General features: G+C 45.1%; 3 protein-coding genes across 18 annotated transcripts in view; 1 reads left to right on the top strand and 2 right to left on the bottom strand.

Annotated features, from left to right (window-relative positions):
* klc1b (kinesin light chain 1b) overlaps nucleotides 1–19283 on the bottom strand; it is a 38340-nt gene extending 19057 nt beyond the window's left edge. For 3 of the 14 annotated variants that reach the window (XM_042066648.1, XM_042066649.1, XM_042066650.1), the window contains exons 1-7: nucleotides 18622–19050; nucleotides 7088–7357; nucleotides 6256–6486; nucleotides 4715–4793; nucleotides 4245–4470; nucleotides 3643–3730; nucleotides 3032–3133 (exon numbers count right to left, since the gene is read on the bottom strand). In XM_042066648.1, the coding sequence (XP_041922582.1) occupies nucleotides 3032–3133; nucleotides 3643–3730; nucleotides 4245–4470; nucleotides 4715–4793; nucleotides 6256–6486; nucleotides 7088–7336 (975 nt within the window). In that variant the 5' untranslated portion in view covers nucleotides 7337–7357; nucleotides 18622–19050. Of the gene's footprint in view, nucleotides 1–1266; nucleotides 1441–3031; nucleotides 3134–3642; nucleotides 3731–4244; nucleotides 4471–4714; nucleotides 4794–6255; nucleotides 6487–7087; nucleotides 7358–13965; nucleotides 14288–18621; nucleotides 19070–19227 lie in introns of those variants that run through there. The other 11 variants (XM_042066644.1, XM_042066645.1, XM_042066638.1 and 8 more) reach the window with 9 other exon arrangements.
* mrpl2 (mitochondrial ribosomal protein L2) lies at nucleotides 19273–22506 on the top strand. The gene is made up of 8 exons (XM_042066652.1): nucleotides 19273–19426; nucleotides 19925–20028; nucleotides 20125–20329; nucleotides 20421–20562; nucleotides 20680–20795; nucleotides 20944–21054; nucleotides 21335–21408; nucleotides 21863–22506. Exons 2-8 carry the CDS (start codon nucleotides 19954–19956, stop codon nucleotides 22073–22075), a joined length of 936 nt encoding a protein of 311 aa, XP_041922586.1. The 5' UTR covers nucleotides 19273–19426; nucleotides 19925–19953; the 3' UTR covers nucleotides 22076–22506.
* The window catches only part of zmp:0000000755 (phosphofurin acidic cluster sorting protein 1), a 66002-nt gene continuing 62279 nt past the window's right edge, over nucleotides 22381–26103 (bottom strand). For all 3 annotated transcript variants that reach the window (XM_042066634.1, XM_042066635.1, XM_042066636.1), the window contains one exon: nucleotides 22381–25974. In XM_042066634.1, the coding sequence (XP_041922568.1) occupies nucleotides 25859–25974 (116 nt within the window). In that variant the 3' untranslated portion in view covers nucleotides 22381–25858. The remainder of the gene's footprint in view (nucleotides 25975–26103) is intronic.

The following is a 26103-nucleotide window of genomic DNA, read 5'->3' as shown; positions in this document are numbered from 1 at the left end:
CTTGCCCTGCTTGAGAAAGCATGAGGCCTGGGGAGGGAGAGAGAGAGAGAGAGGAGAGAGAGAGAGAGAGAGAGAGAGAGAGAGAGAGAGAGAGAGAGAGAGAGAGAGAGAGAGAGAGAGAGAGAGAGAGAGAGAGAGAGAGAGAGAGAGAGAGAGAGAGAGAGAGAGAGGTGAAAATTGAAAAATGAGCAGAAGGAAAAAAAAAAAAAACACATGGAACATTGAGCAAAGGATGAACCTCCAGAAAAGGATTGAACAGACATAATCAAACAGAAGACATAATGTAAGAACGTCACTAAAGAAGGTATGAAATAGTGAAAAGAAAGCCATAAAATAAAATAAATAAAATAAATAAAATAAATAAAATAAATAAAATAAATAAATAAATAAATAAAAGGACCAAGAGTAACTCTGAAGGTCATTTTCAATGGTATCTTTGGGAGCGAGTAGGCGTTGCATTCACGTGAGAAAGGAAGGCATATTGGCATATCTGTGGATCAGCTGAGTACATTGCTTCACGGACAAACACTCAGAGGTGTGTGGGAAGATGGGACTCAACTCAATAGAGGTGCACGCACACTGGCAAAGACAAAAGCTCAGGTGGCCTTCGGCTGAACGCGGCTTTACAGCTTCATAAAACAGCCAAGCTCGGCTAACGCCAGCGTTTGCCTTCATGAAAGAAGGATTCACAGAAAAGTCATATCCACAGATAAACAAAGGACAGGATTTGATTAGTTTTTAAGACTGTTTGATGACGCTTCCCTGTCTGTGAGACATAACTCATACCACCGTTGGGCCTTTGGTAAATAACCTTAGCTTTACACAAACCGAAGACAATTTCAAATTCTGCGGTGCTGCTGTTTTTTTAAATCAATTTTATGAGCATTCTGCCATCAGCAAATTGCAAAGGGATTTGATTATGTGACAGTCCTTTGGGAGTGCAATGGCCTGCCAAGCAAAGCAAAAATACACACACACACAGGGACATACTATGTGACAGTCCTTTGGGAGTGCAAAGGCCTGCCAAGCAAAGCAAAAATACACACACAGAGACATACACAAACAAAAAAACACACACACGCACACGCACACGCACACGCACACGCACACATAGAGACATACACAAACAAAAACACACACACACACAAGGGTGTGGCATACATGAGGAATTTTTATCACTTTTATCAGCCTCGGGCTGTTTGCATAAACAACAAAGCCAGTGATGCTCCCCCAGCCACTCCCTTCCTGCCTCTGCTCAGTGCTCACCAGGTTGTTCTTGGTCTTGGCCACGTTCGGGTCGTCGGGGCCCAGGCGGCGCTCGTAGATCTCCAGGGCGCGCACATAGTAGTACTCCACCTCCTCGTACTTGCCCTGGTTCTGGCACAGTAGGGCCAGGTTGTTCAGCTGCTTGGCCACATCTGGGTGGTCCATCCCTAGGACCTGACACACAGAAGAGATGCTATCAAATATAATAATACTGAACAAAGAAATTACTTTTTAAAAGTAGCAGGATCTGTATCAGTGGGGACCAGGGAACAAAGTAAGACTGCTTTTATCTTAACAGAAAAACAAAAGTTTTTGTTTTTGTCATCATTCTGCTCAAATCAGCATTCATGATTCATAATCATTTGAGACTTATGTTCCCTCTGGTTCCTCTCTCAAAGAAACTCACTGAATATTCAATACCCCAAATGCAGCATGATGCTAACTTGATCAGAATTTGCATCTCCAAAGTACACCCATTGCTAGGCATTTATGCGCACCTAATATGGGTTGATGTTTCTTTCACTGAACTCTGGTACAGCAACCAATAAGTTAACATTCTCCTGGAAGGCTGGGTGAACAGAGCTCAAAGCAGACATGATCTTCTAATGCCCAAATCAATGGCAGACCCTGGCGAGCGAGACCAATCTCTGTACTGCGAGTCCTTGGTGCACTCTTTCCCCCTCGCCTCCCCCCCCCCCCAGAGTGGCGTGTTCACAATGCCAGACCTCCATTTGCAGAGAGCAGTCGGAAGCGTTATCAATTGTCATTAGAGCGATCGATTAATCCCTCTAATTCTCCACCGGACAAGGAAATGCCTTCTCTAGGGGAATCATGGCGTACAATGACGGCCATTAAAATCCCCTAGCCACCGATTTCAACAAAACAAAACAACGCAATAACAATAAAAAAAATTAAAAAAAATAACGCAATATTCTGAGATGGCTGCTAGAACGAGTATTGACCCCCTAAGAGAGAAATTATAGAACTTCAAAATTACTTTGCTCAAAATAACATCTAAATACCTCAGAATCCCAATGTGTTTTCACTTTGCATCTCTGGAAAGAATCAGCACTGCTGCTGAGAATAGGGGTTCCCAAGGGTAGCATAGAATCAAAGAGAGACCAAGTGCAAAAAGTAAACTAGGAACAAAGTAGCGCAGTACTTGCTAATGGGAGACTGGGAACTGTTTTGAGAAAATCAAAATTTATTTATAAGAGTTGAGCCGGGACGGAAACATCTGGAAGACATCAGATATCATACCACACATCTAGGAGTGCATCAGATATCATACCACACATCTAGGAGTGCATCAGATATCATACCACACATCTAGGAGTGTATTAGATATCATACCACACATCTAGGAGTGCATCAGATATCATACTGTGCATCAGATATCATACCACACATCTAGGAGTGCATCAGATATCATACCGTGCATCAGATATCATACCACACATCTAGGAGTGCATCAGATATCATACCACACATCTAGGAGAGCATCAGATATCATACCACACATCTAGGAAAGCATCATTCAGACCTCATATCTAGGAGTGCAACCGACCACATATCTAGGAGCAGATTTCTAAGACCGATGTAATAGACCATTTCCATCTGATCCCATTTGGAGAGTTACACCAACATATAAGACCCTGACAACCTAAAACTACTCGTTTCATAGAACTTCTGAAATCAGTGTGATGTCTTGGAGCAGTGGGGTCCAAGAGTGACCAGTCAGACAGAGGTCAGAATGCGAACTGACCTTCTCTCGGATCTCCAGGGCTCTCTTGCAGAGCGGCTCAGCCTCCCTGTACTTCCCCCTCTTCCCGTACAGCACGGCCAGGTTGTTGAGCGTGGCAGCCACCTGAAGTCACCAACACACACACAAACGCACACTTTTGTTTTCACATTGATGTAGTCTGTAGGTGATGTTATACCAGGACCAAAAAACATGGGGTATGAAGGTATAGTTATTGATTTTGTAACATGGTGAATCACAAGAAGTGAAAAGTGACCAATTTAATAAACTGCATATTTTTGTAAAAACTGCTGACAACTTCATTAAGCACGGCTGGTTGATTTACATGGTGATTCTAATGATAAACAAATCTGTGTTTAGACAGGAAGTAATGTTTTCCAAATGAAGTTTTAATATATTCTCCTGGGCCCTAATTTATCTAGGCTTGATGGCTCTGATGGATGAGGCATCATTAAAGTTGGAATCAGAGAAATAAAAACACAGCAGTTGGCTAATGGCAGCCAGTAATGTATCACACCAGTGCTGCCAAGCCTTGAGACATTGAGGGCACGTTATGTGCGCGCGCGTGTGTGTGCGCGCGTGTGTGCGCGCGTGTGTGTGCATGTGTAACTCACAGCAGGATGGTCTTTGCCCAGTGTTTTCTCTCTGATAGACAGGGCATCGTTCAGCAGGTGAGCCGCCTCTTTGTACTTGTTCTGGTCCCTGCAAATGAGAATCCACATGATGAGCTTTTACAGTAGGTCTTCTGCCTTTGCGCTACCCTCTACCATGTATGCCAAGCTAAAATCCACACCAAATGTCTACACACTGCCAAGAAACACGTTTACTTTCCACAGCTGGTGGATGATTTATCCAAAGGGCTTACAGTGTAGGGGATGGTGCATGTTTTATCAGTATACTATCAGTATTTATCAGAAAGGATCCCACCCGCAAGCTGAAATGCTGCTGGCATTACTTCAGCTAAACCACTTTAGCGAAACTTAGCTTACGGCAGAGGCATACAGCATAAACCTAAACCACTCTAGTGAAACTTACAGCTTACAGCAGAGGTTTACCACACGACGCTAAACCTGTTTAGCAAAACTTGGAAACTACAAGAGAAGTTGCAGAAGAAAATAGCTGATAGAGATTTGAGACTAACAGAGACAAAACGGAGGGAAAACGAGCGCGAAGAAATTCCTCGAGATGCCCTCTGATCCAACACCGGCCCGCTCACCTGTAGACCAGGGCCAGGATGTTGAGCATGGTGGCCACGTCGGGGTGGTCGTGGCCGGAGGTCTTCTCCAGGTCCTCCAGGGCCTGCTTGCACAGGGGCACGGCCACCTCGTAGCGGCCCTGTGAGGCGTACTGGATCACCAGGTTGTGGAGGGTGCGCAGGCGCGCAGGGATCTCGTAGCCGCCCTGCTGGGCTGCCGCCACTGCCGCGCTGTGCTGCTGGGGCACTGCAGGAGGGGGTGAGGGGGGAAAAAAAAAAATCACATCCAGGTCAAAGGTCAACTCAAGTAAGGGGCAATAAAGCACCTGATGAAATCAACATCATGTTCATTTATTGCTCTAGCTAAAGCGCTATCCAAAACAGCATGCAAATTAATTCATAATACAATATCCAACTCATTTAGCCAACTGTGATGACACGGATGAGGGAGCGCAAAGCACCAGAAATTCGACAGCACTTTTAACGCTCACCTCCTTGGACGTGCTCCTCCTCGTCATTGGGGAAGAGGTCATCCAGAGAGTCTTTGGGAGTCTCGCCGTCCTTCTCCTCCTGGTCAGAGAGATCACAGTGAGATGGTTGAGACAGACAACTTACTAGACAGCTGGCATCACCATTTCGGAACAAGAAGCCGTCTGACTCACAAAGCAAGGCCAGAAAATCCCAACTAAGGCAAGCATCATGAAAATTCATTAAAGCGCATGCGTAAAAACTAACCGAGGATGAAAGCGCTATCTCTGAACGGTATCTAAACTGCGTGAACCGAGTGTGCTGTGTCTGACATATCTAAATGGGATCTAAATGTTTCACATTTATATTCCGCATCTTCAAAAAGAATCCAAAACGAGGCTGTGCTGTGCAAAAACCCAGCACTTACTTTCCTCTCAGCTTGGTATCTTTTAAAGACCTTAAAATGGCAAAGCTCGGCCAGAGGACGAGTCCCAAAGGATTTTCCCTCTTCCTCTCCGCCCCTCCCTCTCTCTTTCCCTCGCTCCTTCTCTGATGGCTTACTGATGCAGTCTGTAGCTATTACCGTCACCACCCAGCTTGAGCGTCTCCAAAACCAGAAAAAGAGAAGGAAGAGAGGAGAAAACAACGAAGGGAGGGAAGCGAGGGACCAGATAAAAGAGGAGGGGGGTGGGGAAAGAGGGGATAGGTGGAGGGGGGTGGGGGGGTGTAGGATCTAAGATTGCCTCCCAAATCAACGCTCCAACTCTGACTAGGCAGGCTCCAGTAAACATCCCGCAGACTCTTGCCCATTACTAGCCAAGACTTGTCTGTGCTGCCTGCTAAGCTCGTCCCAATTTAAACACTCCTTCCATTGACTGACAAAGCCAATGGCTGGGTGTGCAAATGTACAGCAGCAGGCACACTAAACAAACTCTTGATTCAATCACTGAGATACTGAACTTGCTCAGTGAGGAACAATTCAGAAGGCCTTGAAGAAATTGCTTAATTGCATTAAAATGAAAGGAAGCCGATCCCCCCCCCCGACTTTGTGTACCAAAGCATGGCTAATTTAGTTCTTAAAAAAGCCTGTTTGTGCAAGGGAAGCCCAGTTGTGTAACTGCTCATCAAAATCTTTTGCCATTGTTCGTGAGACATGTGAATTAAGCACAAAGACTGGATGCCTGCGTTTGTATGTGCCTACGTACTCCCTTACCTGGTTCATGAACTCCAGGTTTGTGTTTGTGTATGTGTGTGTGTGTCGTCCTTGTTGTACTTCTTGAGCTGGTACATGAACTCCAGGTTTGTTTGTGTGAGTGTGTGTATACTACTCAATGTGGGTGAGACGTCCTCGTCGTACTTCTTGAGCTGATTCATGAACTCCAGGTTTGTGTGTGTGTGTGTCGTCCTTGTTGTACTTCTTGAACTGGTACATGAACTCCAGGTTTGTTTGTGTGAGTGTGTGTATACTACTCAATGTGGGTGAGACGTCCTCGTCGTACTTCTTGAGCTGATTCATGAACTCCAGGTTTGTGTTTGTGTGTGTGTGTGTGTGTGTCCTACTCACTGTGGGCGAGACGTCCTCGTCGTACTTCTTGAGCTGGTTCATGAACTCCAGGTGCTTCTTCTCCTCCTCCAGCTGGGCCACGTTCTGCTCACTCTTCTGCAGCTTCTGCTGCGTGTTGGCCAGCTCGTCGCGCAGCCACTGGTTCTCCTGGCACAGGCGCCGCACCTGCGCCCGCAGCTTCTGCTTCTCCGACTCCACGGCGTTCAGGTGGTTGGACAGCGCCATCATCACCTGTGCGCCCGTCATCCGAAGGACGGGAAAGGAGAGGGACAGACCAGCGACGTTTAGTGAATGACCGAGAGGAGGACGAGAAACGTATGGAGACAAGAAAAGTGTGTGTGTATACTTTTGGTGTGTCTGTGGGGTGTGTGTGCAAGTGCAGACTCACACACACACACACAGAAACACACACACATACACAGAGTGAGTCACTGGCTGATGGCTCATTACTCAGTTCCTTGTTTCTCTTAAATCATACTGTGCCCAAAAACATGCCCTCTAATAGCTCCCCGAGGATCATGTCTTTAAAAACTTTATTTTGATCTCATGAAGATTAATGGCGAAGTTGATGGGCATCGAAGCAGCAGGGGCGCCCTATTGTCCCCATGGGTGACTCCTTTTCAATAGTGCTGCTCTTCCTCTTTTACAAGCCTGAGGAACACTCTTATCCGCAATAATGAAGCGACACAGTGGGACTCTATTAAGAGACAGTTTCATTCAATATAAAAGAGAGAGACAGAGACAGAGACAGAGAGAGAGACAGAGAGACATACACCAGATACAGTAACAGTACAATACAATAACATACAGACAGAGAGACAGAAACACACACCTGTGCCTCGCCGAGTCCCAGCTCGATCATCTCCACGGACTTGCGCAGCAGGTTGGACTTCTCGTGCACCAGGTTGGCCTCCTCATCCTTCTTGAGGCACTTGATGGTCTCCAGCAGGCTGTGCAGGATGGAGTTGTGCTCGTTCTTCAGCGCCTCCAGGCCCTGGATCACCAGCTTGGTGTTGGAGATGATCTCTTCCTGTGACAGCTTCTCCAGCTTCTCCTCCCGTGGGTACACCATGGTGGACATCGTCTCTACTGGAGGACTGACCTGGACACAGTGGAGAAGAAGCGCTTGAGCCTACAGCATATGGGCCTAAATGATGCCTCCACTACCACTGACCACTGCTGACGTTCACCACCATGCCGAGATGTTCAAAGTGCCTACGGCAACATCAGGGATGGGCAGTGCTGCCTTTCTCTATGGATATTTCCTGATGCAATACAGGTGCAACATGATACATGCTTTTTTTTTTATATATATATATATATATATATATATTCTCTGAGTATTAAATCAGGAAGGTAATATTTTTGAAAGAGAGAATATTTGAGGCCTAATGCAAGAACTCCTCAGTGGAGAGAAATAAATGCAACCTCGGATCTACCAGATGGCAAGTTGAACGCGGATAGCCTGAAGCACACCACCACAGCAATTAACCAAAATTAAACATAAAATCACTTTGAGCACTGTTTGCAAACTGCTGAGGAACTTTTCATTCCATACAGACCCCCAGCCTTCACCAATTAAGCAACTCATAACACCTTCCCTTTGGAGCACGATGTTAGCACACACCCAATAAACAAAACAATCTCCAAGTGTCTGTTTTCATGACATTGTGTCAACACCATGACACTAAAAAAAAGTGATGGATCAGAGCAATGTCTCAAAAGTACATTGGTAGCGATCTTCTGAACAAGCACGTTAGGCGTGAGGTTAGGGGGGCTGCGTCTCATTGATCTGACAGAGCGTGACAAAGCAGCTGAGGGAACTAAACGGCTGTCAGAGCTGGCAAGCATTAGTCACGCCGGAGAGCTGAGGCAGGAGTGGCACTTTTTAGCACCCCGCTGCTAAGATGTGCCGAGGGCGAGGGAGCGCACGCACGCACGCACAAACACACGCGCACACATACGTACGCGCGCACGCACACGCGCGCACACACAGGGGTTCTTAGAGAAGATAAACTTAAATCCTGCTGAGCGTATGACTAATAAGCAGAACAACTTGAGGAGGGTGGGCTGGGGTGACGAAACCACAGAAGGACAGTGAGACAGGAGAAGGAGTGGTCACAAAAACAAACAAACAAACAAACAAACAACAGACACAAAGGAGAGACATAAAGGACACAAAACACGAGAGATGCAGAGGAATGTCGACAGTGCTGAGGGGAGCAGGTGGCTCTTGACACAAGAACCATCCATTCAAGAGGAAGCTAAAGACCGTTACAACCAACCCACAGTGTCATTGAGTACATGGGCATGCAACCATATGGAATACAGCATATGCCACCCTGCTGGAGCTGGGCTATGCCTTCTCTTAGCATGGACTGAGGGTTTTCAACCAGGCTTAAGAGCCATGCAAAGTCATACAAATCACTGCACATTTTTGAACAATCCAATAACACGATTTACTTCCACTACTTTAGGATTTACTCCCCAAATTCCACTTCTCAGCCACAGATCAGATAGAGATCAGAAATGTGTTTGAAAATAAATTATCTGTCACGTGCAGATGATCCTTTAAACGAAATGACTTTTCTCCTGCTAAGAGCAATGAGAAGGAGTGTCTCTTGTATAACCAGATCTGCTCATCTGGATATGTTGTCGTTAACACAGGAAAGCTCACGGCTCACGTCCGGCCATATGCCACTTGAAATTAGCAGCCGTGCCACCTTGCTTACACTTCCAATTAGAGTGGAGTTGGCAAGGCGATGATGTGACTCACGACGCCTTCCGATCAAAACAGCTGACTGGGCACGAGACGACCTTGGTGTCCGTCCTGGTGCCCACCCCACCCAGCCCCCTCTCAGCTGGGCACAGCTGCAGGCCCCTTGCCTGGCAGGAGAAACACAAGCCTCTGCCAAGCAGCACAGGCCCCACATATTTCCATCACTATTGTGCAGACGTGTTTCATAATGTGGAGGAATGATGCAGAGAGAAGAGTGGGGGGGGGGGGGGGGGGAGAGAGGGAGAGAGAGAGAGAGAGAGAGAGAGAGAGAAAAAGAAAAAGCTGGCTGTGAGGACACCCGGGCCTGAGCGCCATCTGTCTCCGAGCCCGTAACGCGCGCGGCAACAGATTTACGAGGGCGCCCGCCACGCCCTCATTCAGCCGAGCGCTTCCACTGTGCTTTTCATCCCGCCGCTGTCGGAAGCGGGCCAAGGACAAGCGCACGGCCGCGAACACACGCACACACACACAAAAGCCACGACGTGCAGGCGAGGTGACAAGCCGTAACTCACTGGACAGGACGCATGGCAGGGCTCTAACCAGCATGGAGGAATGTTTACGCACCACTGACTGGACAGGACAGCTGACCCCCCCCACCCCCCCCGCATGATATTTACTGTCATCTTAAAAACTGATCCTGGGTCAGTTTTTTGAGTGAGTTAATTCATGAATAATGCACTGGATGGCCTTGGAGCCGAATGAAGGGACTGATCAAAAAGGGTTTTAGCGCCAGGCTTCTCCTGAGGGGACTTGGGACACGTAGACGTATTCATTCTTCTTTCCAGCATCCATGCAGTCACAGAATGAAAGCATGAAAAGCAGCTACCTAAATCAAGGCTTAAAATAGCACACAATCATCTGACCGCCGGGGGAACATCCAAACCCCAAGCAATCCCCTGCATCAGACACTCTGTCTGTACTGTGTAGGAGTAAGCAGCAGCAGCAGCAAGCCTAACCCCCTGTAGCACACGGGCTGCAGTATAAGCACAAAGCCCCCGCTGCAAAGCAATAACTGCAACAGTATGGCAGAGGCTTCTGGGTGTGTGTGTGTGTGTGTGTCTGTCTGTGGGGGGCTGCCGAGGCCCGGAGGATGATGGATGGGTCAGGTTTAACGTTCTTGACACCAGCGTCTGAAGACAGTTAGCTAATGACTGGTGGCAAAGCGGTGCATGATGGGAGATGTAGTCAATCTTGTCTGAGCGTAGGGGTATAAAAGAAAGGCATACAACTCCAAGGCTAAAAACACCACCTTCAATCGGTCGGACTGCACAGGTCTTTCAAGAGCACAACAATACAGGACTAAGGGAAGGCAAAAGGCCTACCCAAGGGTACGATTAAACTGCACTGAGGGCATCTAGACAGGGCAAAAATAAACACATAAAAATAATATCCCTGTCACTCATGAGATAATGGGGGCTTTTATATGCTCTTTTGCACTGCAGGCTAGAGAGGCAGACGTGTAAATAAGGCAGCCCCATCGCTCCGTGAGTCATGTACCTCCAGAAAGCATACTCAGGTGCAAGAGGCACTGCTGCGTCATCCAGCAGCTGCTCTTAGCCTCCTGTAGCCCGCAGGGACTGCTGGGGACAGGCCCGGTGGGTGGGGGTAGGGTGGGAGCGGTGACGGTCCCCCGAGGTGACATAAACAACCAGCACTACTGCCGCTTAGCATTTTTATGAGCCGCTAACTTCCAAGGCTGTTGCTGAGCTTCGCCTCTCTCTTTCTTGCCCTTTCTTTCTGGTCCTATCAAAGCAAAACTTTAATTTATGCTCTGGGACACAATTGTCCCCAAGGGGAAAAAAGGAGATGTGGGGGTTGTTGTAAGCCTGTGTGTGTGTGTGTGTGTGTGTGTGTGTGTGTGTGTGTGTGTGTACGGATGCGCATGTGTGAATGAATGTGATCAATCACTCACAATGGGACAAAAAGGTCTAGCGTTCTTGCTCCAGGCCTCTCTAACTACTCTGGAAAGAACGGCATCTGCTCTGGAATTTTACCACACCTTGCATGCACTTAACAAAGGCATCCCTGGACTTGTTCAAGCTTCCAAGATGGATAATCCATAATGACCTGAACAGGATGAGTCACTAGAAAGGGTTAAACCCAAAACCACAGTTGCTCCAGACGAGGTGATGGCTATTTTGCCGGACACTGCTTCTTCTTCCTCCTCCGGTCTCATCGCCACGTCAGATAGCGGCCTACCTAAAGGTCAGTGAGTCAGCAGGCTATAATTGATCCGTCTCACTGTCTCCTGCACTGAGCTCAGATTACAAACACAAACAGCTCACACAAAGCATCTCCATCCACAGTCTCTCTGACCACTTTGCCAAGGCGATACGGTCACTTCAGTGGAAATCTCAACAAAACAAGTCTGAGTTTTGATACGGTCAGTTGAATCTTGGTATCGCCTCTCTCTGTGACAAACTGGTATACTGTATCTGGCACACTGTGGAAAGCTTCTAATCTATGAGAGAACAGAGCTACAGTATGCTCTAGCCTATAATGAGGATATTAGACTGAATTAGGCACAGCTAATCACAAACCCTCCACTTATTCTCTGGCAAATAAGAAGGATGAATTTCCCTATAAAACCTACGTTTACTCTAATTATCTCGATCCGTATAATAATCGTCAGGGCAGAGTTTGTGGTTATATGCAGAGAAACTAGTGAAAATGAGGGCAGAGTCTAAGCCTATTCCAGTCAACCCTGAGTAATTAGGGTCCTGTCAGATACAATACGGTGGGTGAACTTGTGAAGGGGAAGTGTGAAGCATGAGTCTAAGGTTACTTTTCGGGTTCAAATACAGGATCGGAATAAAAAAAAAGTACCACATTAATGTTTAAAAAGGCTTTAAATTATAATGCCAGTCTAGCCCAATTGTGTCTTCAGAAGGGCCACTGAGGGATGCATAGCCTGCTGCTGTATCAGGGGGCTAATTTTCCTCAGTGTTTCTAACTCATTTTCATAGGCTGTTTTGCTGGGAACTCCTCTACGCAAACACCATAATAGATGACCAAATGTTGGATCAAGCGTTCTGACACAGGAATAATTGCTTGCGTAATGCCAGCACATGCTAATAATTGCTTGTGTAATGCCAGCATATGCTTAATTTCAGCGTCATGCAGACAGCTGCATTCAATTGGAGTGTATCCACCTTCATAGCTACGAATTCTCAGTGTTAGCCTCCCCTACCTTACCTGAAGGCACACTGAAGAATATAAAAGGAATATCGTGACTTGTCTGATTCGCCGGAGGGCTGCGCTGATGGGGGGTGGGGGGGCTGGGGGCTTTAATCCAGGCGCCTGTGGGGGATTAGCAGAAAGTCTCTGAGGAGTGCGAGGACTGCTTGGATTAGGGTGCTGTTTGAAGAGGTGACTGGGATGGGGGTTCTATCTGACAACAAACGTCAAAGACGCTGCCGCCACACAGCAGCACATCCCTTTGATCAACACCACTCGCATCCGCACTGCTGCTCTGCAATTAAGCCCTTCTGACATTAAAAAAAAGAGCCTGTTGAAAAATCATGCACTAAAAAAAAAAAAAAAAAAAAAAAAAATTTACTCAGCAATGGTTGACTGGAATAGTGTTGCTTGGGCACAGGCAGGTCCGCAGAGGCCTCAAACTCAGTGCCAATATAAAGAAGAGCACTTATAGCCGCTCACTGCTGCATAATATACTAATATTCTGGGGGGGATTTATGGCAGGTATGGAAGAAAGGGCTGCAGAGGCCATCATTTCGATATTGCACAGATCATATTCCACAGGGGAGGGCTTATAAAGCTGAAGCACAAGTTCAAGCTTTCAAACTCGTAAGAGCCGACACGACAGCCCAACAGACAAAACTAATATTGTTAAAATGCTGTACTGAACTACATGCACGATGTTGGTTATGCCTGTTTATTTGATTAATGCCTAGATAATGTAGATATGGCATCATAAGTATTGCCATATTCTGAGGATGTGGTAAACAAAGCTGCCAGCGACCCTTTTGCATAAAAGATTTCTTGCTTCTGGCGTAGACAGTTAAAGTCGTGCAAAACACGACAAACGTAAAGACTGTGGTGTATGTGTGTGTGTGTGTGTGTTCGAGCGCGTGTGCTTGGTGTGTTGGATATTTGGATATTGGTAGTTGAAAAAAATCCAGAATCTGATTGACCAAACCTACAAGTCATCGGGACTCTTTGGAGGACTTTGTGTTTTTTCTTTTCAGTTTGATCAAATATAATGTACAAACACTACTACACTACAGCACACATAATGTATGTGTACACCCATGTATAACAAAAACCTTGCTCCAAAGGCTACACTGAGGACACAGATTACCCATCAGCATAACTAAATCAGTCTACCAACTAGCAGAAGGCTGGACAGAAGCCAATCAGACAATGCATGAGAAATGTGATTAAAATGGGCCCAATCAGCCCATCAGGGGTCCCCAAGGCAGGCACGTGTTTGGGGAACAAAGGACTCGGGGGACACATAGTTTTGGCAATGGGAGAACACCATACACTCAACAACAACACATCACCACAAATATGGCCCATAACCCTAAATCCACATAGACATCCCTCACAAAAACTAAATGCCACAATGTGTTAGTCTGGCACGACATAGTAGACTTTCTAAACCCAAATCAGTTACTCAGTCAGAGAGCAATTCAAAACATCAAGACTTGCTTACAAAAGCGTAGAAGCCAAGTGACAAGGTACTAGGCAGACTGCGCCATAGGGGAACGACAAAAAACATCACTCACAGGATTAAATCAATAAGTCAATCCAATCTCTCTTCTGCCAATTTTCTCCAAACGCAATTCCTATTCCATGTTACTTTTTAATAGACTCCCATCACACAAAGCGGAGCCACGCTGGGCAGCACCTTAAAGCTGTGTGTCAGCGGACGAGCAGCGCGAGCAGTGGGGAAGTGTTTTGCCTACCTCAGCCTTAGCGGGCGCTCCTCATAGCCCAGCACCAGAGTGCAGGGGAAGGAAACAAACAATGACTCCACCACCGGCGACAAAAATAAAAACACCTAGCGTCACCCCCGAGCAGTTACCGTAGCAACACCGTCCACCGCAGCGCGAGCGTAATCCGACTGCTTTCAGGCGCCGAGGGCACGGCTGAGAGTGTGTGTGTGGATGCGCTGAGAAAACAGGAGAGCAAAGGATGGTAATGAGTGTGTGAGCTGAGTGAGTGTGTGTCTGCGTGCGTGTGTGTGTGTGTGTGTGTGACCTTCCCTCTCTCGGCTCTCGACAACAGCAAACAGCGGAGAGCTGTGGAGTCCTCAGGGATCAACCCCGCCCTCTCAGTATCAAGCGAGAGAGATAGAGAGATAGAGAGAGAGGGAGAGGGAGAGAGAGAGAGAAGGGGGGGATGGGGAAAGTGGCAGAGAGGAAAAGAGTGGGTGGCAGCACATTTAGCAACACAACACAAAGAGGCTTTGCAGCAGACCAGCACAAAAGACTGGGCCAATAAAGAATTGCATCACAGAGGCTTCACACAAAAACACACACACACACACACACAACACCCATCACAGAGGCTTCACACAAAAACACACACACACACACCACCCATCACCAACAGTGCAGCAACCCCCTGCCTTCTCCCCCCAACCCCCACCACCCCCAGTGGTTCTGCTCTCATGTACCAAGCCTACATGCTGGGCAGGGGCATATGCTAAGCGCTCGCTAACTGCTAACTCGCTAACTGCTCCTTGTTGGTGCCCCCCCCAATCCCAATCCTCCCCCACCTTTCTTATGCAGCCCTTGCCACTTAATCTACTAAACCCCTCTTCTACTGCACTTTTTACCCCCCCCCCCCCCCCCCCCCCCCTCCATAAATGCACAAATAGGCTGACACCAGACATAATTTCACTGCATTTCTTACATCCAGTAACTATATGCATGTGACAATACACTTCCTTGTAACAGCCCACCCCACATCTCCCCAGGAGACTCTGGACTCTAGACCTGTCCAGGTACGGATGATGAAGTGAGTGGGGGAGATGGAGGCAGGTGACCTTCATGGTGTACCCCCTGCTGAGGCAGCAGTGATGATGTGTGGACGCGGGGTAAACGATGGAAGCGGAGATAGCGACCGGAACCAGTCACGGACTGTTGACATGGCGACAAATTGCAAATGAGAGATGCACTCTGTGTGAGCTGATCCAGTAACACTCAGTTAGAATGGGCCTACTGTATGAACACATCCCTTAGGTCTCAGTGCAATGCAGGCTATTTATCTGCTGCATGTGGACAACAGCTACATGTTCCAGGGTCATGGGAGTAAAAGAAAGAACAGAGCAGTTTGATACCCCTGAAATCTTCAAAATCGAGAGCTGACCACAGCGATTGTTATGGGGAGGCACTTCTGAAGGTAGGGGAGGGGAGGGGGGGGGGGGGGGGGGGGGGGGTGTCACTTGTGCTTCGGAGGGGCTGGTGGGGGTCTAGGGGCAGGGGGGGCTTATGTAACGGAGCGAGTCCCTGGAGAGCCAGCAGATCTGCAGTTTCACTGCTCTGGGGTACGGCTGCTCAGGGATGGACAGAGATCAGAGAGCCCTCTGTGGGTCGCTGTGCCCGGTTGGCAGCATGACTCCGCTGTGTCAGAGTGTGGTGTGTGGCTGGTGTGCACAGAGCAACATTCTAACAGTGGCTAACAATTTTCTCTCAGTCTATCCATGCCGTCTAACCTCTATCCCTCAGAAGTCACATGAAAACAAATGTTGCTCAGTTCAGCATCCTCATTTACAGAACTGTCTTAATGCACACACACACAGTCTTTCTCTCGAGAAGAACAGGAAACCTGCCGCCTCCTCCTCCTCTCTCCCCCTCTCGTCTCGTCCAAAAAAAACAAACCCGATGCCCCTGGGTGATTTGCTGCATCAACAGAGGTAAGACGAAGTGCAGCCCAGCCCAGCCCAGCCCAGCCCAGCCCTGGCTGCCTTCTAACCGCTGCGGTCTACAACAGCCGAGGAGGAGCAGTCACAGTCCCCCAGCTGCAGCTGCCAGGCTCTCTGTGTAACACACACACGTGTGGGGACATGTGTCTTGAGTAGGAATCCAAAAACATGATCTCATGAAGGAGTAAGCCAAGTTAACATATGAAAAACTGACTGACTGAAGCCAGTGTGTCGTTGTAAGATTGTGTTGTGTCCATAGCTTACTTATGGAGAAAAGATGTAGCCCAAAATGTGCTGCAGTGATGGTTCAATCTAAATAATTTAGGACTGCAGTCTTTGTGCGACCTGACCAATGACTGCATTTCAACCCAAAAGTGCCCAACAACAGACTAACAGGGCGAAAGAGACTACGTGACCGTTTGTGTTTTGTTAGCGACTATCTGGCAGGGCCACTTGCACAACTGCTGAGGGGACAATCCATGCTGTTGGCATCGGTCATCACATATGCTGCTCCAGTCAAGCCCCTCTCCACTCTGGCATTTCCTGCTTCTTTCCTCATGCCAGGAACATCACAGCAACATTGCCCTTCCTCAGGACACTCTGCACTGTGACCCTCTACACCGTACACACACACACAAACACGTTGCAGTGCACTCTCTCCTGTCTGTCTAACTGAGGAAAATGAGGGGAGTATGTGTGAGAGAGAGAGAGAGAGAGAGAGAGAGAGAAGCAGGCTGGTGAAACAGCTGAGAATGGGTGTGGTGGGGGGATGTGACTGGGATGGGACACATGGGCACTCCATCACAGAGGGCTGGCTGCCACTGACCAAGACAGCTGTTTCCTCGTGGAGGGGGGGGGGGGGGGCTGTATTCTCCCTGCTTGCAGTGCTGGAGCTATTTTAACAAAGCTATTTGTACAAAACTCAAATAAAAGTACCTTTAGCAAAGCATGAACTAGCAACAAATAGTCTACCCACAGAGTAGACATTCCATTTCGCTTAATAGTCTAAGTGACAAGTAACAAATGTGACTGGACACCAAGAATAGTTACAAGGATATTTCCACATCAGGCAACTTGTGATGAACCCAAATCAAGAATGTGTGACCTCGAAAGACTCAAAAGGCCTATTTAATTAACCTGTGTAATTTATAGACTGGCCCAGTAGTCTATTCTTGAAAATGGAGCACATTGGCGCATCAGGTATTCAGGATTCCTGCAGTTTACGCAGTTTCATAAATGATATTCAGAAACACAAATTTCAACTTCAACACTCAGTACCCAAAGAGCTACCTATAAGACTTCTGAAACAGTAAGCCACAGGTATCTTCAAGATTCACTTACATTTATGCTATTTGGGAATGCAGCTCAAAAAGCAAATTGTAAAGCATCATACACCGAGTGGGAGTAAATGACATTCAATCATTAGATTGAATGTCATTTACCTCCTGAAGTCATACTGCGCATCAACCATGACCTCATGATAAAAGCCATATTGCAATTGCCATAGCAATAATCAGGAGAGGAACAGGAAGCGGAGAAGTCATCCATCGCCTTCTGGTGGCATAAGCCATCCCCGATACTGCATTAGTAACTAGTAGCGGATGAGGGGTTTAAAGAGTTTAATGAGTGATTAGAGAGCACTGCCCTCGGATTTAGATAAATCCAATTTAGCCAATAAGCACATTCAGCTCTGTCGAATAATGCCCTGCTTGTCCAGAAGACTTTAAACCACCTTCAATCATCTGCAGAAAATGACAAGAATGCTAGTGATATCATTCAATCCTCTGATTGCACAGACCTTCAAACTCCTTTCCAAACAGAGTTCATTTAAACTTTTACATACAATTCATACTGATTACTGAGGATATATGTTGCCTAGCTGAGTTAAGTTATACAAAAAACACCATGGGATCTGTAATTAAAGCTGTACGTGTCAATCCATCAGGACAGTCTAGTTTGACACACAGATTCAAACATTCATACACAAGCCATAAACATTTAACAACTAAAAAACCTTAGACCGCAAAAATAAAAAATAAACCTACATCAATAATGTTCAAATGAGAGTTGACCGTTTACTGATCATGGTAGCAAATGGTATGCAAAACAGCTTTCTCTTCCTAAACTTTGAACGCATTCATGTGATGTATTACCCTACTAAAAAGGTTGACAGATAAGTTGTGCGGCTGAATCACTGTGGGCTGAATGCATAGACAGTAAATGTTGCATCCGACTATTCTTTAACGTCATAATGAGTCAGCGAGCAAATTTTGCAACAAAGTAATATTGGAGTCGTAGCCTATATCAAAACTGCGGGGAACGCAAATACCAGAAGTACAGACACAGTGTAAAATTGCAGTGGTAATTTAATTACCAGAAGTTAACTAGGAGTATTGCTCGCATCACATGGGACGTGAGGTCGCGGTGTGTGCATCAACCTTGTTTGACAGGTTGGGCAGGTCCATGATAGAGGCCTGCCACCCATGCATCAGATTTCGGAAAGCAGTCAGAATATTGCGTCACACCAGTGTATCACACATGTTTAATATTAATTGCAACCATCAATAATCGCGGTTTGGTAAATTCTGGATATGTAATATAGGACTCTAGCCACTAGCAAGATATAACGTCAGCTAGCATAATACCACCGAGCTAGCGTGAGCGGGTGAGCCAAATAAGCATGACATCATACCTCTCAGTATCTTCCCCAGGCGCGGGTTAGGTCGCTATCAGCTTCTTTTCTTTGCAGTAGTTGAACGAGACACACAGATTAAAAATAATAAATATCACATTGCCATCTGGTCACTTCTTTGCAGAAGGCAGCCTGGCTATCCGCGCCGCTACTGCAAGCAAGTAAACTGACTTAACACAATGTGAAACTGTATGCAATCCGGACAGCTCAGCAGCTGGTAGACGCTGAAGTTTAGAACAATTTTCTGGCAAATAAACACCGCAAATCGTTATATAGTTATGTCGTTATAATAACGCCAACACCTGTCTAGTTACTTTCACTAAATAACCGCAAATTCAACAGTATTTTTTAACTCCGCTGTGAGCCCCGTGTCTTCTCCTAAACGGTTGAGCCTCTTTAAATCCAATATGTCCACCAGAGAAAACTAACAAGTCATTGGACCACTTGTACTTCTGACGTCTAGTTCTAGGTGTGGTCTTTATATTTCATGTTATAACAAAAATCTAATTTAGGTAAATTCAACCAAAGTCACGTGAACAGAAATAAATAATTAAAAACTAAATAGATTTTAGATGGAAAATTGCACATTGACATTTGATTCCTCACCGAAATGTTCTGTGATGTTCTCCACAGCACTTGGTGGCACTGCTGAGCGAAATGGTAGAACGCTGCAGTAATCTGTTACGTAGAACGAGCGTGACGTCAGTATTATGCGACGTGCTGTGTTGCTGAATGTGAAGTACTGATGTGAAGGACACGAGAGTGTGAAGTAACGTTATGGATTAAAGTATCAGAAACTACTACGGTAACGGTTATGCATAAATTAGTTGCAAATGCGCAGTGTTATAACATTTCTACAGACTTAGGATTGATGTAAAAAGTAATAGGAGAGATCTAACGATACGTTAACTTGAATCGCATGTCATGTAGCGTGTAGCCTGGCGGCGGCTAGTATGAAATAATGCTTAGGTTAGGTTATCTTGCTTTTTGAGGAACATAACAATGCATACGTTTCCTTCGTTGTCATTGGTTTTTTTATCATTGTATTATTGAGATGCATTGAAACATAATCAATCCTTATGTTGAAATACGTGTTTGACATCAAGAACGTTGTCACATCACAAACTGCAAGTTCACATTAAACTCTTGTAAACAATTGTAGATAGATATACGCCACCTCCATCTGTGTACATGCACTGCAACGTTAAGGATAACGTACTAACATTTTCTGAAGAAGCAATGTGGATTTTTCATTTTGCACTGAGATTCTGTGTAAAAGTGCATTTCCCCCTGATTGATACAGGTTAGAAATTGAAGAGGCCATCGGCAGTTATGGCAGTTTCGGCTCTCTCACGAGCCATGCGCGCGATAACACTGACGGGCGGTTGCAAACAGGTGCCTTCACAGGTCTGTGTTACAAACAGTAATTTGATGTCTTGCCAGTTTACGTCCGCCGATAGTTTCAGCAGAATAACCAGTCTCTTTTCGACCCTGTTATTGTAGGGGCTGCTCTGTAGCAGAGTTGTTGCTGAGAGCAGCAGAGCTCCTGCAGCATCCCTCCTCCCAAGTTTCAACAGTGCAGTGTCTCAATGGCGGGGGTTACTCACAACAGCCTGCCTGGAACAGAACAAGACATACTGGAAAGTAAGGGATAAGTACACCATTCGACCCATTGGCATGAAAAAGACTGGGGGCAGGGACTGGACAGGTACTCCATTTCCTCAAGAATGTTTGCCTCTAAACCGTACATTTAACGGGTTTACCTCAGCATTTCCTAACATAAATTTGATGTGCAACAGGAAAGGTTCGGACACATGGTATTGGAGGTGGCCACAAACAACGACATCGCATTATAGACTTTCAGAGACTGCGATATGAACCTGGGAATGAACCGCAGCCGTTTGAAGAGCGAATCGTTGAAGTTAGATACGATCCATGCAGGTTTGTAGACACAGTAACCCTTGAAATCTGATGCTGACAGTAGCAGCTAACATGTGGAGGTGACAAGAATGTGAGAAATTGAATCATCTGACTAACTTTACCCCATTCTTTCTACAGATCGGCAGATATAGCCTTGGTTGCAGGTGGTAATCGGAAACGCTGGATTATTGCCACAGAGAATATGGAAGTTGGAGACCTCATCAAAACCTCTGGGGTTATTGGCCGTATGGCAGGTAGGCAGATAAACATTTATGTTCAGGCTAATCCCCAAACTTATACCCCAATACAGAGTAGAGAGGACTGTGTTTGTCCTAAGTAAAAGTACATTGTCCATTATGATAGTATAATAATACCATCTGCTTGTGTGTCTCTTCCTGTCAGTCTCAGCCAAGGAGGGGGATGCCCATCCTCTTGGGGCCCTTCCAGTGGGCACCCTGATCAACAACCTGGAACTGTTCCCTGGCAAAGGTGCCAAGGCCATACGCGCAGCAGGTATATCATCTGAAAACAACCAATGTACTGCTAATTGTATGTTTGCTGCTGTCTTGAATCAGCAATAGACAAGTACATAGTCTGTTTTTCAGTTCTGTCCTCAAACTGTAAAAGTTCATGTTTCGGACTGATAACCTTCGAGTTTTTTCCGAGACAGAGATTAGGGTGTGTTCTCATGCCATTTACATTTAAAGTGGAGATTATACTAAAAAGCCAAATCAATATGGGATTACCTTTAATCCTTGCTTTACTAACAAGGTCCTCTTTGTTAATAACGTAGGCACATCTGGAGTGCTTCTACGGAAAGTCAGTGGTACAGCTATTGTGCAACTGCCCTCCAAACATCAGATCCAGGTAAGAGACGTATTCGCCATGACACATTCATAAAACTCACTGGCACCAACATACCCAGAGCTTGTCTTCTATCTCCATACCTGTTCGTCATTGCTAGCCCATTGGTGGTGGGCACACCAGAATGTTTTGAGTTCATAAGGGACAAGGCACATAAGTTGAATATCAGGAACTCTAAGTAAGAGTGTCAGCTAAAAGACAAAGGCTGTATTATAACTTGTGAACCAGTTGTCTGTCCAATTAAATGTACTGTATTGATTCATAACAAACTAACTTATACATAACTTTATTTTCTGTGACAGTGGAATTTCAATTCACCCAATGGTTTTGAGAGTGCTAAAAAAGAGCACATATCCTGTTTTGCTGTTTATGTTATATTGGCATACTAGTACTTGGAGATAGTAGTAGATTTAAAATTAACATATGATGATATGTTTTTTTCCCCCACTGCCAACAGGTTTCGGAGACATGTGTGGCCACTGTAGGGAGGGTATCTAACATAGACCACAACAAACGCATCATCGGCAAGGCTGGGCGTAACCGCTGGCTTGGCATCCGGCCCTCGAGTGGCCTGTGGCAGAGGAAGGGAGGCTGGGCTGGACGAAAGATCAGACCACTGCCACCTATGAAGAGCTACGTCAACCTGCCCTCTGTGTCAGCCCAAACATGAGCATGCCATCCCACAGCACAGACCCTGAACAAACTTGAAGAGACTGTATAATTTGTACTGAAAAACTGAGAGGAAAAAGGGTAATACCATGTCTTCAGGAGGTCTACCACATGGTTTATGTGAGAAAATGTGTGTGAGTTTGCCTTGGCTAGTTACTCTTCACCACTTAATATTGAACAGTGATATCAGTTCAGTGTAAAATTCATCATAAGAATGAAATGAAACTCAGCACATTGTTGATGTATGTGTCAGCTGTACCAGACATGTTAAAGGAAAATAGTCAGTCCTTTACAAGAATACACACATTTAAAGAAGGTTACAAACATTTTTCTTTATTAAACACAATTGCTTTTGTGAGCGCATGGGGGAAAAACAATACAAAATTCCAATATGTATGTACAACTATCATAAAACATGCGAAGGTTAAACCATGTTTTTAGTGGTATGTTTCATTTTTAAAAATACTGTCATATACTTCTATAATTTAAAAGAATATTTGTGCAAAGATGCCTGCTACCATCTCCAAACAAGAGAAGATGGGTTCAGAGACTGAACTTCAATAATCCTTCTGTTTCGATTAACGCCCTTATAACAGGCTATGAAACACAGGTGGGGCCAGGGACTCCTCAATACTTTAGATATTGCTTTAAAGCAACATAACGCCAAAGGTAACATGAGAATACGATGTGCACAGACATTCACTCCAAAGAACTGGAGAGGGGAAAAAAGAAAAACAAATTGTGGCAAACACTTGCTGTTCCAGTATGTCACTTTCCATCACCGAAGTTACTTGTTACTTGATGAATTTGATATCACTTTCCTTACACTAAAGTAACCTTAATTCATATTGCTCAGTTTTAGAATCCGTACCATCTCTCCCCATCTAAAGTCATTTCTTCAAGGATTGTAATTATCCCTGTTGGACCATTCAATCATATAATGGAACTGTCACACAATGCATGGTGTCCCTTTTTGCTAATGTATAAAAACATACACACACTAGGACTGATATACTTTGGGAAGGAACTTTAGATGTTAAGGTCAGCGACTAGTGAATAGTGGTTCTGCTGAGTATGTTAAGATTACCGGTAGCCACAAAAGGCTGGTCACAGACAACATGAGCCTGTGCTTGTTATTGACTCTTACCGGGTTTAGAGTCAATCAAATCTGGTAGTTGGCCAAATATCACCTATCAGTGAAAATGTATACTGTGCATTTACAACACACCAATCTGGAGTGTTTTAGTCCTCCACACTGTCAGATAAGTCAATTATTTGGCATGACAATTAATTGCATGACTAAAGAGCTGAATATGTATAGGTATATAGTTACTTGTGCTTCACAAAAAGAAAAAAAAAACATTTGGGCAGAAGTGCCACACACGGAACACCATTCCAACAAGACCACAAAATAAGAACTGTAAGTAAGCCAAGTGGCTCCTCGTAAGTCACAAACATACAAACTTCACCAAAGTCAAGGACACAACAAACACCCAGTGTGCAGTCTTAAGGGTTTTCTCTGTGTTTTTTTGTCTATTCTCCCTCCCTCCCTTCCTCCCTCCCTCCCTCCAGTCTTACCTCTCCTAATTAATTTTGTGAAGGAACGATAGGAAGATGGTCTCTCCCATTCCTCCATTCTCTTATCATTCCTTCACAAAATGAATTAGAAGGAGGGGCTAAGACTGGAGGGAGGGAGGATAGACAAAAAGATGAGAAAACCCCATAGACTCCACCTGAGACCTACAACAGGAGCACCATCGTGTGGACAACAACGTACATACAAATCAGCAATAAACTTCAGCATGGGCAGTATCATTCACATCTGACTGTGGCCAGCTCACCAGTGTCCTGTTTGTCAAATCATTTCAAAGTTTAAAACACGCCAGTTTCCCCCCTGAAAATACTTTTAAAGAAGTATCTTCCAAAGAACTGACAGCCAATAAGCACAAACACTATGACCACATTTCCAAGTTGCCTCATACACTTTGAGTTTTAAAGGTATTCAGCCTTCGTTTATGAGTGTGTTACTGAGTACTAATGCATGCATTGTCGTTGATACTGTATAAGTTATAAACCCACTTGATAGAATGTGATGTTACAAGTAGAATGCCGCTTTAGTGGAAACCCATCATTTCATATGAGCCTATCAGATGAGCCTGTTTTACATCCTGTGACATGCGGTGCTTGCATTCCTCCATCAATATTTAAGTGATATAGCAATGGCCAGCACATTCCTTTGAAATGGCAGAATCCAGATTTGAAAAGAAAATGCCTTTCCCTTTGCCTCTTCTAATGTGTTGAAATTCTTTACACCACTAGAGGGAGGCATTGTACCTATGAATTGTCAAATGGAATGTAATGGCCTATGCATACACTGTGTCTACTTGTTCAATTTTGCTACGAAGTTTAACTATGGTATAATAGCAAATGACATCAGGTTATACAGATATGACAATCCACATATAATTGCAATTTGATGAGTGGTGAATATGAAGGTTTAAACACTCCCTAAAGCTAAAGCCAAGATTCATTGTGCAAAACTAGTAATGTCCCCATATGAATACTGCATTTAAAGATATACATCTTTCACATGTTGCCCCAGGAAAAATCTGACTGTAACTGGAGACAATATATGATGGATACATAGTGTATTCATACTAAAGGGAATAGTAATTTGGCATTAAGCTTTGAAGTCATTGAACAGACAGATTGAGGTGCTGCAGTGTGTAGGAGGCTACGTTGCGCTTTTCAGGCATGTTTAACCTTCCTGCAGTAAATGGCCTTGCTGCAGTGGCAGGGTGGACTCAGGCTAAAGACATTAAACAGCACAAAATGCCTTCATATAACACATGATTCAGATGGCCACTACTCCTGTATGGCGGGATTCACATTACATGCTTTGTGTCTGAGTTTTGTCTGTTGACCCTGACCGATACCTCAAGTTCTGATTAGTTTTCAAGGGGGATTTTACAGGGATATACTGTATATTTTTCAATTTTAGTTCACAATGTGCTTTAAAAATACAAAAGGCAGGTCAATACATTAGATCTCATATTCAAAAGAAAACAAACAACAAGAAAATTAACAAACATCATTTAAAAATAAAATTCAGGATAAAGGTAGAAAAACAGCGCACTGCATCAAGGTGAAGGAGTCCCTATCTAAATTCACAGCAATATTCCTTATTTTTGAACACCAAACCAACTACACCGACACACACAGCCACATACACACCACTTTCAAGTTCCTTACTTCCTCAGAACGCTCTACTTTCCACTGCGTACATGACAGCGTTACACACAGGATTTCATGGAAATGATAATAATAATAATAGGTGACAAATGGATGAGCAAAAACAAAAACACAAAGTGCAAACACAGCTGCCATCATCTTAAGATGGCCGTTTGTCGAAACTCAAAAATAAACAAAAAAAACTTGTTCTTAGAGGAGGCAGCATGATTCATACATACAAAATATTACTTTATATCTGTCCATATAGTGTAAAAAAAAAAACATAAAAAATAATGAACAGAACAACAATAATAACAATGATGAAAAAAATTGTGTTTCTGACAACACTTTTGCAGCAGCAAAAGGCTTCCATGGGAACCCATTTTACTGTTCCGATGAGTTGGCTTCTCTCCTATCTCCATCGATCCTTTCCCCACTCTCTCTCTCCCTCCCTCTCTCCCTGTGTCTGTCTGTCTGTCCATCTTTCTCTCTCTCTCTCTCTCTCTGAGAGCCCAGGACAGAGTGTGGAGATGCTGGAGGATGTCAGGTAAGGTCACATGGGCTTGCTGTAGCCAAAGAGGCCCACAGGGAAGTGCTTGACGTGGGTGGGCCACTGAGCGGCCAGCTGGAAAAACTTCACGTCGTTCCACTCGACTCCATCAATGGACACTGGACAGCAACAGCACACAGAGGTTAGACTCCCGACTCAGGAATGTTAACACACTTTCATTTAACTTTTCTGAACATTTGAGATTTTACAAAGCATCTCAAAAGGCACTATCCATCTACTGTACGCAA

Source organism: Alosa sapidissima, chromosome 16 (genome assembly GCF_018492685.1).
Source record: "Alosa sapidissima isolate fAloSap1 chromosome 16, fAloSap1.pri, whole genome shotgun sequence".
In the NCBI taxonomy this organism is placed as follows: domain Eukaryota; kingdom Metazoa; phylum Chordata; class Actinopteri; order Clupeiformes; family Clupeidae; genus Alosa; species Alosa sapidissima.
This window is presented reverse-complemented; position numbering and strand designations above follow the sequence as displayed.